At 44.6% G+C, this 14,880-nt stretch overlaps 1 protein-coding gene across 2 annotated transcripts in view; it reads left to right on the top strand.

Moving 5' to 3' along the window:
• The window catches only part of LOC143286393 (double-stranded RNA-specific adenosine deaminase-like), a 94,157-nt gene that overhangs the window by 52,728 nt on the left and 26,549 nt on the right, over window positions 1-14,880 (top strand). The window contains exon 1 of one of the 2 annotated variants that reach the window (XM_076593938.1): window positions 3,968-5,919. The exons of the other annotated variant lie outside the window; for it this stretch is intronic. Within the exon in view, the coding sequence (XP_076450053.1) occupies window positions 5,382-5,919 (538 nt within the window). The 5' untranslated portion in view covers window positions 3,968-5,381. Of the gene's footprint in view, window positions 1-3,967; window positions 5,920-14,880 lie in introns of those variants that run through there. 2 annotated transcript variants of the gene reach the window in all.

The following is a 14,880-nucleotide window of genomic DNA, read 5'->3' as shown; positions in this document are numbered from 1 at the left end:
TGGATGGAGGGCAGTTTGTACGGACTGCCCATCCTCCGCGAGGGTTCCGGCTCAGCACCTGACCTTTTGCAACATGTGACCCGTGCTCAGTGCTCAACCAGGTGACTGCCCATGAGTGTACATGTGTGTGCGAGTTCCACGTGATTCCATTGTTCCCTGGGTCAGAGGTGAAGAAGTGGGTGAGCCTCACATCGTGCTCGTCTTCACCGCGGGGCCTTGAAAATGACAGTGACCTTGACCTTCATTGACCTTCAGCGTGAGGTCAAGGTCAGCGGAAAGGTCGCCGCCGTGGAGGCGAAGAAGGCCACGTACACGTTATTCACGTGATGGTGATAAACCTGCTGTCCACACACACACACACACACACATGCACACACACCGAAATACACACACACAGACACGCACACACACACACACACACACACACACACACATGCACGCGCACACACACACACACACACACATGCACGCACACCGAAATACACACACACACAGACACGCACACACACACACACGCGCACACACACACACACATGCACGCACACCGAAATACACACACACACACACATGCACGTTCGCATACACACGCTATTTCTATATCTGTCGGTCTGTCTGTCTCTTTCGTTTAATCTCTCTCTCTCTCTCTCTCTCTCTCGCTGTCTCTCTGTCTGTCTGTGTCTCTGTCTCTCTCTCTCGCTGTCTCTGTCTGTCTGTCTCTCTCTCTCGCTGTCTCTCTGTCTGTCTGTCTGTTTCTGTCTCGCTGTCTCTCTGTCTGTCTGTCTCTCTCTCTCACAGTCATCGAGTCCAGCACGACAAGTGCAAACACGTCACCCTGTCGACAGATGCACGCCCCCGATAGCGCGCGAATCTCACGAGTAGAGCGTCAGCGTCGATTTATGACATCCATCCATATCCATATGGCTCGCGTCCTCCACCCCCCTCACTCCCCAGCCATCCAACCCCGTTCTGCAACTGTCCTCAGTCGCTTTAAACCCTGGCTTTTAAAAGAGGCAACAACCGACAGCCGTTGTTATCGGGGCTTTGAGATGGGTGGTGTATTAGTATTTTTTTTTTTTAGGCCATTGCCTATTATTAAAGTGCGTGTCGGAAACGAAATGTTAGAGAGAGAGACAGAGACAGAGAAAGAGTACAGTTAGATAACAGACAACAAAGGACATACACACACGCACACGCACACAGCACACACTAGGAGACAGGTCGACACAGAGAGAGAGCAGACGCGATAGCGAACACTTTCATTTCAAAGCACAAGTACAGTCAAGGTTGGTGAAAACGAATTCCTGCATGAACACGCGACATGCATCGACTGGATCGCTGGCCAGCTGTGACAGGTTCGCTACGGGGGGATGGAGGTAGGGAGGAGCACAAGTCATAGCTCTGTACCAGTGCTCAGAGAAGCCACCCGTGTCAAGAACGTGGGTTGGCTGGTAAACACTGCGGGGAGTGAAACGACCCGAAAGCGACATTGACACTGAGAAACTGAGTCTGTAGGTTATCACTTTCGGGGGTCTTGATGTGTGCAGAGTGAATGCATTTTTTTTTTTTTTATGAAAAGGGAAAAACTGAGAAATGATAGGCACTCACGCTTGTATTGACATTTTTTAAGACACTCACACACGCTTACACACACACACACACACACACACACACCACACACACACACACAAACCGCACACTAGCACCCAACGTAACACTGCGAAAGGTGGGACCGACAAACCTGAACCGACAGGTAATAACAGCCCACGATCCAGTGAAGTCATAGCGATCCAGTGAAGTCATAGCGATCCAGTGAAGTCACAGCGATTTAGTGAAGTCATAGTGAAGTCACAGCGATCCAGTGAAGTCACAACGACCCAGTGAAGTCATAGTGATCCAGTGAAGTCACAACGACCCAGTGACGTCACAACGACCCAGTGAAGTCACAACGACCAGTGAAGTCATAGTGATCAGTGAAGTCACAACGACCAGTGAAGTCACAACGACCCAGTGAAGTCATAGTGATCCAGTGAAGTCACAGCGATCCAGTGAAGTCACAACGACCCAGTGAAGTCATAGTGATCCAGTGAAGTCACAGCGATCCAGTGAAGTCACAACGACCCAGTGAAGTCATAGTGATCCAGTGAAGTCACAACGATCCAGTGAAGTCACAGCGATCCAGTGAAGTCACAGTGATCCAGTGAAGTCACAGCGATCCAGTGAAGTCACAACGATCCAGTGAAGTCACAACGACCCAGTGAAGTCATAGTGATCCAGTGAAGTCACAACGATCCAGTGACGTCACAACGACCCAGTGAAGTCATAGTGATCCAGTGAAGTCACAACGACCCAGTGACGTCACAACGACCCAGTGAAGTCATAGTGATCCAGTGAAGTCACAACGATCCAGTGACGTCACAACGACCCAGTGAAGTCATAGTGATCCAGTGAAGTCACAACGATCCAGTGACGTCACAACGACCCAGTGAAGTCATAGTGATCCAGTGAAGTCACAACGACCCAGTGAAGTCATAGTGATCCAGTGAAGTCACAACGATCCAGTGAAGTCACAACGACCCAGTGAAGTCATAGTGATCCAGTGAAGTCACAACGACCCAGTGACGTCACAACGACCCAGTGAAGTCATAGTGATCCAGTGAAGTCACAACGATCCAGTGACGTCACAACGACCCAGTGAAGTCATAGTGATCCAGTGAAGTCACAACGACCCAGTGACGTCACAACGACCCAGTGAAGTCATAGTGATCCAGTGAAGTCACAACGATCCAGTGAAGTCACAACGACCCAGTGAAGTCATAGTGATCCAGTGAAGTCACAACGATCCAGTGACGTCACAACGACCCAGTGAAGTCATAGTGATCCAGTGAAGTCACAACGACCCAGTGAAGTCATAGTGATCCAGTGAAGTCACAACGATCCAGTGAAGTCACAGCGATCCAGTGAAGTCACAACGACCCAGTGAAGTCATAGTGAAGTCACAGCGATCCAGTGAAGTCACAACGATTTAGTGAAGTCACAGTGAAGTCACAGCGATCCAGTGAAGTCACAACGATCCAGTGAAGTCATAGTGATCCAGTGAAGTCACAACGACCCAGTGAAGTCATAGTGATCCAGTGAAGTCACAACGATCCAGTGAAGTCATAGTGATCCAGTGAAGTCACAACGACCCAGTGAAGTCATAGTGATCCAGTGAAGTCACAACGATCCAGTGACGTCACAACGATCCAGTGAAGTCAGAGTGATCCAGTGAAGTCACAACGACCCAGTGAAGTCATAGTGATCCAGTGAAGTCACAACGATCCAGTGACGTCACAACGATCCAGTGAAGTCATAGTGATCCAGTGAAGTCACAACGATCCAGTGACGTCACAACGATCCAGTGATGTCACAACGACCCAGTGAAGTCACAACGACCCAATCAAGCAATCGGACGTGTCGGGGGGTGGGGGGGGGGGCAGAGAACTGTCCCGCTCTTAATTATTAATTCCACGCATTGTTGGGTCAGTCGGTCCCAAAGCCAAGAGCAAAAAGACCGGTAGCTGCCCCTGTAAACCCTCCATTCCACACCACCCCACCCGTCCCGGCACCCTCCTCCCCGACACTCGAACTGTGCCTGTGTGTGAGGGTGACACAACGAGTGAAATGGAGAGCCGAGAAAGAGGAGGAGGAGACTCACATAGATCTCGTCATTGTCACAAGGGGGGAGGGGCGCGGGGGTGGGTGGGGGTGGTGGGGGGGAGAGGAGAGGACAGGGGGGGTGTTAGGGCGTGGTGGGCACCAATGGAAAGGAGGGGGTGTGTTTGCGTAGTGGTGGTGGTGGAGGTGAGGGTGGTGGGGTTTTGGGTAGGAGGGGTGGTGGTGGTTGAGGGTTTTGATGGAGTTAAAACGCTCAGAGAGCTGGGGCCTTTGACAGTGTGGAGGACAGGCCCTGTGTGAGAGGAGAGAGAGAGAGAGGGGGGCAGGTGTGTTATTCTTTTTCCCCCCAAACAGGATATTTGTGTTTGTGTTTTCCTTGCCGCTTGGGCTGCCTGTACTTTCCAAGCGCCCCACACCACCCCACCCCATTACGTTCATGATATGGTGATGTCTTGATGCTAGGGGGTGTGTTCCTTCTTCATGCTGGAGCATCATTCACAGTCATCCGTTCTGTGCTGTGGATGTGGATGTCCCCGATAGTACATGGGTACTGTCACGGGACGCGTCGCCCATGTTCACCTGTTCGAGCCCTGAGTGGAGACTTAACTGCAGAAAGCGATGTGTAAATAATAATAAATATCTGTCAACTCTTGGTGCATGAATGTTCGTCCCTTGTCTTTTCTACAGTAAGTCAGGAGGATAGAATCGTCCACTGCACGCCGTATTGGTGTGTGTGTGTGTGTGTGTGTGAACTGGTATCAGCTGGAAGAACCGTATTTTGGTGTTTTTTTTGTGTGTTTTTTTCAGGGCAGGAAAGGTGTTTGTGGTGCTGTGAAATGAATATTGCAGGCAGGTTAAAAAAAAATCAATATAATTTAATCTTTTTTTTATGTTTTATAAACTGTGATGGGAATCTGTCGGGGAGGTGTCAGCGATTTGAAGGAACGGCAGCGACCTCCTGCAGGCAGCAGGAATGGGTGACGTCAGCGTAGGGAGCGTCACCAGGACTTGGCTGGATAGCGACGTCATCTGTCTGACGTCTGCCGTGACGTGTCGTCGTCGTTGCTGTTAGATAACAAGGTAGATGAGTGCTCTATGATCTGGTTCGGAGAAAAAAAAAGAAAAGAAAAAGACTTCTCTTCAACTTCGGAGAAAACCACTCAACAACTCACATCTACGGGGCTTTGAAACGAAACACGGGAACTGTTCGTTTCAATGGTGGGCAGTTGTTTGTCATTCCGTGTCAAGGAGGTGCATGGAACGGGCGTGCAAAGGCTCCAGCACCACCGGATAATGACTGCGATAGTTTTGACAAATTGTGTGCATGAAATACGGGACGTGGGCAGCCGATCTTACTCATCCAAAGTTCTGTGCTGGTGCATCAACAGCAACAAAGGTTTATCGGTTTTACGGACACAGCCGTCCGTTTAGTGATACGCATATTCTAATAAATAAATGGACGAATAAATGATATGTTGGAAAATGAATTAATGAACAAACGCTATTAAGTAACGGAACGCAATGTATACAACATTATTCAGAAGCAAACTGTTTTATTGTTTGATGATAATATTGACAAAATAACAAAAACAACAAACAATAACAATACGAAATTAAAATTTACAAAATCGTAACATTTTGACTAGAAAACCAACGACGACCAAACCTGACGAAAGGAGTGAAAGAAAAGAAAAGGAAAGACAGAAAGAAAGAAAAAGGCGTTGAGCATGGAGAAGGTGAGCAGTGCCCCTCCTCCCCCCGGCCCCCACGGGCCCGTACAGCAGGGGTACCCCACAAAGCGCTACAAGACCCGCATCATCTCCTACACCGTCGTCTCCAAGGCCTCCAAGCCCATCATCCGACGTCGCCGGGTGGCCGAGCACCCCCCGGACAGCAGCGGGTACCCGCCGGCCAACCACCACCACCACCACCACCAGCACCCGAAAGACAACCACCGCCACCTCAGCCACCACAACCAGCAGCAGCACCACCCCAACCAGCAACACCACCCGCCCAGACTAACCCCCCATCGTCACCATCACCAGCCTGAGCCCAGTCATCACCCCCACGACGCCCCTGGACGTTGGAAACAGCTGTGTCGGCGTAGTGTGCCTCAAGAGGAAGAGGAGGATGGGGAGGAGCAGGAGGAGGAAGAGGAGGAGGAGGAGGAGGAGGCAGAAAACAGCGGTGTTGTGCTGCCCTCATCTCAGAGGACAGTCGGGTCCCAGCGCTCCTCAAACAACTCGGATGGCGACGACAGTGAAGGTAGTGACCGTCTGTTATGGGGATTTCTTCTGAAAGAATTCATCATCATCATCATCTTCTTCTTCTTCTTCTTCTTCATCATCATCATCATCATCATCTTCTCCTTCTTCGTCTTTATCATCACCATCATCTTCTAATTCTTCGTCTTCGACATCATCATCATCATCATCATCTTCTTCTTCTTCGTTTTCAACATCATCATCATCATCTTCTTCTTCCATCCATCCTTTTTTTATCACTTTATCTTATTTTTTAAATGTTTATGTATCTATTTTTGTTTTGTGTCGTTCAATGGGCAGAATTTATATATATATATAAAGGCCTCTGTGCCTAATTCTTCACCCGTCAAAGATTCAACCAATTAATCTTCTTCTTCTTTTTCTTCTTCTTCTTCTTCTTCTTCTTCTTCTTCTTCTTCTTCTTCTTCTAATTATTGTGATTATGATTGTTGATTATTGTTGGATTGTTTTTTGTTGCTTTTTTATTTATTTATTTATTTATTTTACTGCTACAACCACTACTACTAGTAATACTACTGCTACTACTACTACCACCACCACCATCACCTTCATTCTTCCTTTTCTTAATAGCATCATCATCATCATCATCATCTTTGTGATAGTCTTTTATCGTGTTTTCTAGAATTGTGGTTTCACTTTTTCTCAGAATATATAATTTTCTTACCTGAATGTTTTATCTTTGCACGATGGTTGGTGTGTGCGTGGTGACAGGGGAAGGGTGTGTGCCAGTTGCTCTTTCGGGTTTTTTTTTCTTATTTCGCTTTGATATTTGGTGACTAGCATTTGAAAGAGCTCACAAGAAAAGTTTTCTCTTTTAATTGCTTGCAGCAGACAAGACCATAAAGTATTCTGAATCGAACGGGGTTATTTTCTTCTTCTTCTTCTTCTTCTTCTTCTTCTACTACTACTACTATTACTGCTTCTTCTTCTTCTTCACCATCATTATTATCATCATTATAATCATTTATCATCATTAGCTTACTGCCACTACCATTATCCTCTTCCTCCTCCTCCTCATCACCATCAACATCACCATCATTATTATCATCAATGTTATCATCATTATTATTATCTATCACCATTAGCTTACTACCACCATCATTATCCTCCTCTTTCTCATCATCATCATCAACATTACTATCATTATTATTATCATTATTATTATTATTATTTATCATCATTAGCTTACTACCACCATCATTATCACCCTCCTCCTCCTCCTCCTCCTCATCATCATCATCACGTGACTGCAATGTTGCCCTTGGTATCATATGACGACGATGTGTAATCTGTTCTGGTTTCCTTTTCCCTCACTGTTCCCCTGACTGTGTGAAGTCAAAGTACGGCACGGGGCAGTGAGAAACCAGTCACACGGACACAGATATCACACACACACACACAGTCACACGGACACACATACACACCGACACACACACACACACCGACACACATACACACACACACCGACACACACACACACACACACACACACCGACACACACACACACCGACGCACATACACACACACACCGACACACACACACACACACACATCGAGAGAGAGAGAGAGAGAGAAACAAGATATGCACACACACACACACACACACACACACACACAGAGTACAGAGTACAGAGATACATAAAGATCGAGAGAGAGAGAGAGAGATTCAAGATTCAAAAACTTTATTCTCAAGGATAAAGATTTTAGGCATTGCCTAGTCTTCCAATCTGTCCTTGTGATAACAAAAACAGTAACGATAAGACACAACAATAATAACAGTGGTAAACACTACTACTACCACGACCACTACCACTACTACTACCACTACTACTACTACTGGTAATTATAATACTAATCAACGGACCATCATCATCATAAAAATATAATGAAGGGAACACTAGAGAGAGAGAGAGAGAACACACACACACACACACACCTAGTAGTAGGGGGCATTAAGTCCGAAAAACAGGTGAAAGCTGCACTTCATGATAAAAACATTCTGTTTGGTTTTTCTTATTCCTTATTCATTTGTGGTTCATTTAAGCAAGGGATCCACCTTATCACTGCACCGGAAGTGGGTGTGGTCAGCGTCTAAAGTAGGTCACTGAGTTCAAAACAAATGACACTTATTTTCTCGGTTATTTCGTTTTCTTACCCAGTTTCACAGGTGGAAATGTCCAGAATGTGGCATCCGAATGTTAATTATGCTATTATGTACTTGCTATGTTATGTAAATGTCTTCAGGAGTGTTTCGTGACAAAAATAATAAAGATAAAATAAAAATAGAAAATAGGTCACAGTGTCAGTGATGCTAACTGGTCGTTGTTTAATCTCAATGTGCACTGTTATGTTGCTCATACATTTTAAAGAACATGTACATATTTTTCATCTTTCTCTGGGCTACTTGTCCCCTAAACAAAATATTTAAAAAAAAAAAAAAAAAAAAAAAAAAAAAAAAACAAACAAAATAAACAAAAAAAAAAAAAAAAAAAAAGAAGAAGGGGGAGGGGAAGAAAGATGTGTCTAGATCTTTGGGTGCCGTTTATGATAGCAACTAAGCCTCTTTTTGAATTTCTTCTGCCTTGAGTTGATATTTTGCCAAGTACTTCAGTCTCTTAAGATATGACATTGATGATACTGATATAGCAGCTCAACAATCACCTTTGTTTCAACAATCTCATCCACCCATTTCAGTCTGCCTATCGTGCTGACCACAGCACCGAAACCACTCTCCTCCACATCCTGAATAACCTACTGCTAGCGTCCGACTCAGGACAGATCTCCCTTCTCACTCTTCTCGACTTGTCAGCCGCCTTTGACACGATAGACCATTCAATCCTTCTTTCCCGTCTTCATTTTACATTTGGTATCAACGGCACTGTTCTAAACTGGTTCAAATCTTATCTCACTGATCGATTCCAGTCTGTCATTGTTGATAATTTCCAGTCTGAACCCGTTAAAATTGAACATGGAGTCCCACAGGGATCTGTTTTAGGCCCAGTGCTCTTCACACTGTACACTGCTCCTCTCGCTGAAATTATCAACCGCCATAATGTCAGTCATCATTCTTATGCTGATGACACTCAACTCCAGAAAGTGATACACCTGAAAAACTGTTGTCGCTCCTGCAAGAAACATCTAACTGCTTCCTGGATATTCAAAATTGGATGACTAAATAAGTTACAATTGAACGCGGACAAAACTGAAGCAATGATCATAGGAACTAAACAAAAACTCGTCCATTACAACTAATACAATCAAACTTGGCAGTACATCCATCCCTCTGTCCAGTTCAGTCAGGAACCTCGGCGTTGTCCTTGACAACACACTGTCCATGCAAACATTTATCAATCAGACATGTCAATCCTGCTGCTGTCAACTGCGGCGCATCCGTTCCATCCGGAAATATCTGTCCATTGACGCAACATCTAGACTTGTCGTTTCTCTCATTCTCTCTAGCCTTGACTACTGTAACTCTCTATTGTCTGGTTTGCCTGCTTCATCCATTCAGTCCCTTCAGCGCATACAAAATTCTGCTGCCCGACTCGTCCTCAGAAAGAAAAGATCTGAGCACATCACACCTCTTTTGCAACATCTCCACTGGCTCCCTATCTCACACCGAATAAAGTACAAGATCAGCACTCTATGCTACAAATGTATTCACAAATCAGCCCCTTCCTATCTCTGTGGCTGCCTTCACCTCTACACTCCATCTCGCTCACTACGATCAGCTTCGGATCCACTCCACTTAAGCATACCCAGATTCAAACTCTCGACTGTTGGCCGCCGTTCTTTCTCATTCTCTGTACCTTGCAATTGGAATGAACTTCTTCTTTCGCTTCGTTAAGTCTCCACACTCAGCTCTTTCAAGTCTGGCCTTAAAACCCACCTCTTCCCAAAATAGCCTCCCTTCCCTGCCTCTTCCTTGTCTTTAGTTTCTCTAGTTTTAGAGTTATGCGTGCGTGAGAATGACTGGTGCGAAAGCGCTTAGGTTTGTCTCTGCACAAGATTCAGCGCTATATAAGTACCATTATTATTATTATTATTATTATTATTATTTATTATATACTTGTAATTAAAGAAAATCAATCGTAAATCTGTGAATGTAAGTATAATCCAGGTCGACCAGCTCTGCCAATTTCCAGAGGCACCACACGCTTGTCTAAAACATTTTTGCTTGGATACGTTTTTAATTCATATCAAGCATTCACCAAAAACTGCAAACATATACGCTCAATTCGCTTGTTTTGCCTTTCATTCAGCACTGACAGACAATATCGTACTTACTAGATTCAATGTGGAGAAGAATTATTGTAGAATAGTAAAATCCTTCTCATTCTCATAAGTGCTTCCAAGGAAGGGTGGTGGGTCTTGTCGCTGATGCCTGACTGCCTTCTGTCCTGCAGTCCTTTACAGCAGTCCGATGTGGGAGGATAAGGAGAAATTTTAATATACCGTTGCGCACACTGGTGACTGTAATTTCACATTTCACTTTTTTTTCTTGCCCAGGGCATACACAGGTTGGTCCAATGACTCCATGCTGCCCTGGATACTCCACCGCAGGCTGCACGACGTCCATTACATGTTTTGTCATTGCGATTCAGTGCACATTTTCTGATAGCATGGTCAATGTTGCTGATATGTCTGTCCAGATACTCAGGACGTGCAGCATGAAAATCTGACAGGAAAGTGTACCAGTGGCGATCTCACGTTCATCTTCAATGACACCTTTGCAGTGACTTACTTATTTGCCTTTTGCCTCTTGACTCCTTGTGGACCATAGGGATGCAACAGTACTCCAGCGGACTCGGTTTTTGGCTGCTCTCTTCAGCCGGACTTATGTCCATCCGGCTGTGCCTTCATCTCATCCTCCAAGCTTCTTTTCCAGGTCTGCTTTGGTCAGCTAGCTCGCCTCCTGTCTTGTGGTGTCGTCTGGAGGCTTTCGAAGGGTATTGCCTATCCAGCCCCATTTCCTCTTCCTGATCTCCTCACTAATGGGACCTGGTTGGTTCTTCGCCAGAGGCAGGCATTTGATACTGTCTCTGGTCATCTGATCATTTGAAATACGGTGCAGACATCTATTGATGAAGGCCAGTCGTTTGCTTGTGTTTGTCTTGGTTGTTCGCCATGTTTCAGAGCCACACGAGAAGACTCCTTAACGTTGATGTTGAAGATCCTCAGTTTGGTGTGAGTGGAAAGAGATATAGAGTTCCAAATTGGCCGCAGGGTGCTGAAGGCATGCCTCGCTTTGTTGATGCGGTTCTTGATGTCTTCATCCGCCCCTCCGTCCTTGCTCACTACGCTGTCACCTTTGCAGTACACCAACCATTCACTTTCAGTGTTGCGCGTCTTGCTTTCAAGTCTGACGGCTGGTTTTGCACTGACGATACATGGTGGTATTTAGACATCTTTGGAGGTCAGAGCAACTGGATGCACTTTTGCGTAGGTGACAGAGAGGGGGGTGGGGGCATTATTTCCATTCTGGCTGACACTGATTGCTGAACTAGGGGTGTGAAGTGCATAATTGCATCTGCGCCTTCATGCTTATTCTGCATCAAATATCCCATGGAAGGTGTCTCCCGCTGTTGTCAATCTTGAGATGTGGTCAATTTTGTCGACCGCTCCAACTATGTAAATGTTTGTCATCATTCTTGGCGGAAGAACTACACCGTCTGTTTCAAATTTTTGCTATACACTGTTTGCAATATCTGTTGAAATAGACAACACACGCTTGTATGAGATTCCAAAGCCAAGGCTATGAAGGATTTCAACCAGCCCTTTCTTTCTTGACTAACAATGAACTTTAAGGCCAGTAGATTATGAATGATGTCTGTGTCCTGTTGCGCTGCATATGTGATGTTGCTTTTAATTATTTTTTGCATTTATATGCAATTATCTGTGATATACTGACAACAGTTTGAATCTGGTGTGGAGTGGTTAATTCTTCAATGGAATCTGGCCCACTGGTTATCATGCTGATGGGCGCCTTTAAAGTGAAATGTATACAATTTTCTTGACATTCTGTGGATGAATTTGCCATTGAATGAACTATCTGGCTACAACAGATCACTTCAAATCAGCTCAGCGGTTTTTGCAAGATGTGAGGCTTCTGAATCATAACTGCGTGTTTCTTGATGGTGTCACCGAGGTTTTTGTCAAACATTAGGACACTTCTCTGCTTTGTAAAGTGGCAATGGGCTCTGGAAGAGCTGTGCGAAGTTTATGTTTGATATGTGATGAATGCACTTCAGTTTGCTCGATTCCTGATTGTGCCAGTCCATACGTGTATATCCTACACAACTGAGACATATCATCGTCCATGTCTTTATTATTTTTCTCGTGAGTTTGCATTTGACAGATTGTCAGCACGTCTGTAGAGTTAAATGAGCATGTGTATGGTACACATCTATTGTTACCATGTCCCCTGAAGCAAATTTAACTAAAAGACTTCTATCCTGAAGCTCTTCTGCACAGTTTCTCATCTTGTAATCAAGTCCTAAGTCCAGCTCCTTGCAGTATACCCTCATCACTGTTTTAAAAAATGCATTAATTTATTCGCATGAATACCAAACAGGTTTCTTGTTTTCACAGGACTAGCACTGGATTTGAAATTCTTTGAATATATATATATATGCTCCCAGTCTCCTTTTAGAGGTTGTCCCAGCTTTCCTCTGTTCTACATCTCTTCTGCCACTTAGAAAAATGTAGAAACGTTGCTTCATATCCATCTCCTTCATCAAACAAAGACAGATCAACAGAATTGGGCAATGTCCTAATCTTTTAAAATCAGCAAAGGTTTCAGTAACATAGGCGTAACCAGCACATTCTCGCTTGGTTGGGCAGATCAAAGTTTCTTGTGATGCTGTTTGACATCACGCACAAAGATTCCATTTGATTTCCACCACGTCTTCAGTCATCGACTTGGACTGTGGCGGATCACAGCAACCACATACTTGTCTGCATTGACATGACATAACTCTCTGAGAACAAAGCAAGACAGCTGTGGCGAGCTCATTTCTTTAAGTTTCAATTTCACATTGTTCAGAACCCTGTCGACTGTGAAGGCCTCTTCAGGGCTATATGCTCTAATCATACGAAAAAATCAATTTAACCATACTTCCTTACAGAATATGCAATCTGCAGGGTTGTCAATAGCTACCATTAAGTCCGTAAATTAATTAGCTTATTTTGTCTTGTACAAACAAAACAATCTCTTTTTAATTTTCTTCTCTCTCTCTCTCTCTCTCTCTCTCTCTCTCTCTCTCTCTCTCTCTCTCTCTCTCTCTCTCTTTCTCTCTGTGTCATTCTTTCTTTCGTTATTTATTCATTTATCTATTTATTAATTTATTTATTCACTCATTTTGTAGACTGTACAGTTACAGTTATATAATACTTTCATCTAAAAATTAAACGCAATAGCAATACCCTATTGTTGATTACCACACTTCAATAGCAGATTTTTTTTTAATGATTTTTTTTTTTAAGAAAGAAAGAAAAAGGCATAACACTTTCGTTTTAAAAATCTAACTTTTGTCGCTAAGGATTGCCGTACTTCAGTTTCTGGTCTGCCATGGGCGATGAGAACAACCAAACCAGCGCAGCGCGCGCTAAGCGCCAGTCTCTGAAATAGGGAAGGTGCTGACAGCTGCGGGTCAGGCCGGGGTCACGCTACATCCTGCCTTGCTAAATACTATGGTGTCCCATTCGCGTGTGAGTGGTATAAATGGTCTTCGTAATTAATTTTAATTAATTTTTACGCTTGCCACAAGCCACTGGAAAAGTGGATCCCTCGCTTAATGGGTTCATTAGGACTTATTGTACATGTATGTCAATTATTATGTTTTTATCACAAAGTGCAGGATTTATATTTAATGCCCCCTACTATAGAGAGAGAGGGGGGGGGGATATATATACACACACACACACTCATCGAGAGAGAGAGAGAGACCGAGAAACCAGAAATGCAAAGCATCCAAGTTCACAGTGACACACCATAAAAAAAGACGTCAACGAAGTCAGCATGCAGAGTCTGCACTTGAACACGGTTCGTTCCACTGTGCAGAGGTCTGCACGATTAACTGTTGTTGTCAACTGTTGTTCTTTTTCAGTTGAAGCGTGCACTCTGTCTGTCTCTTTGCCCTCTCTGTCTGTCTGTCTCTCTTCTGTGTGTGTGTGCCTTTTTGTCTGTCTGTGTCTCTCTTTTATCTCTTTCTCTTGTTGCGTGTTTATCTGTCTGTCTGTCTGTCTTTCCATTTCTTTCTTTCTCTCTCTGTCCTTGTCTGTCTGTCTGTTTCTGCCTTTGTCTGTCTGTCTGTGTGTTTCTATGTCTGTACCATCAAACGGAATGAGCTGAGACATAACTGTGTAAGAACCTGTTGCCCTTCCGTAAAATCTGGAGGTAAAATCTACAGGTTGATGAAAATGTCACACACACACACACACACGCGTGCACATGCACACACGCGTGCACATGCACACGCACACACAATTCTGAGGCTGTCTGTCTCCATCTGTATGTCTGTCAGTTTCTGAGTGTCTCCATCTGTATGTCTGTATGTCTTTCCCTTTCTCTTTCCCTGTCTGTCCCTCTCTCTCGCTGTGTGTGTGTGTGTGTGCTTGCGCGCGCGCGTGTGTGTGTGTGTGTGTGTCTTTCGCTCTGTGTGTGTATGTGTCTCTCTCTCTTTCGCTGTGTGTGTGTTTGTGTATGTGTGTGTGTGTGTATTCGCGCGCTCACACCCATGCATACGCGGTTGCGCATTAGCTTTGTGCCTCTGAACAATTTGTTTTAATGTACCTGACATCTGTTGGTTCATGGCCTTACCAATAATGTGCTGAAGAGGACTTTTGTCAGAAACAGGGCGCCATATTTATTTGTTCATTCCCTTTATCATGTCATGTGTGTGTATTCATTTATAATGTTTTAGTTTTGAAAAGACAGGA

The sequence above is a fragment of the Babylonia areolata genome, chromosome 10, assembly GCF_041734735.1.
Source record: "Babylonia areolata isolate BAREFJ2019XMU chromosome 10, ASM4173473v1, whole genome shotgun sequence".
Taxonomy (NCBI): Eukaryota; Metazoa; Mollusca; class Gastropoda; order Neogastropoda; family Buccinidae; genus Babylonia; species Babylonia areolata.
This window is presented reverse-complemented; position numbering and strand designations above follow the sequence as displayed.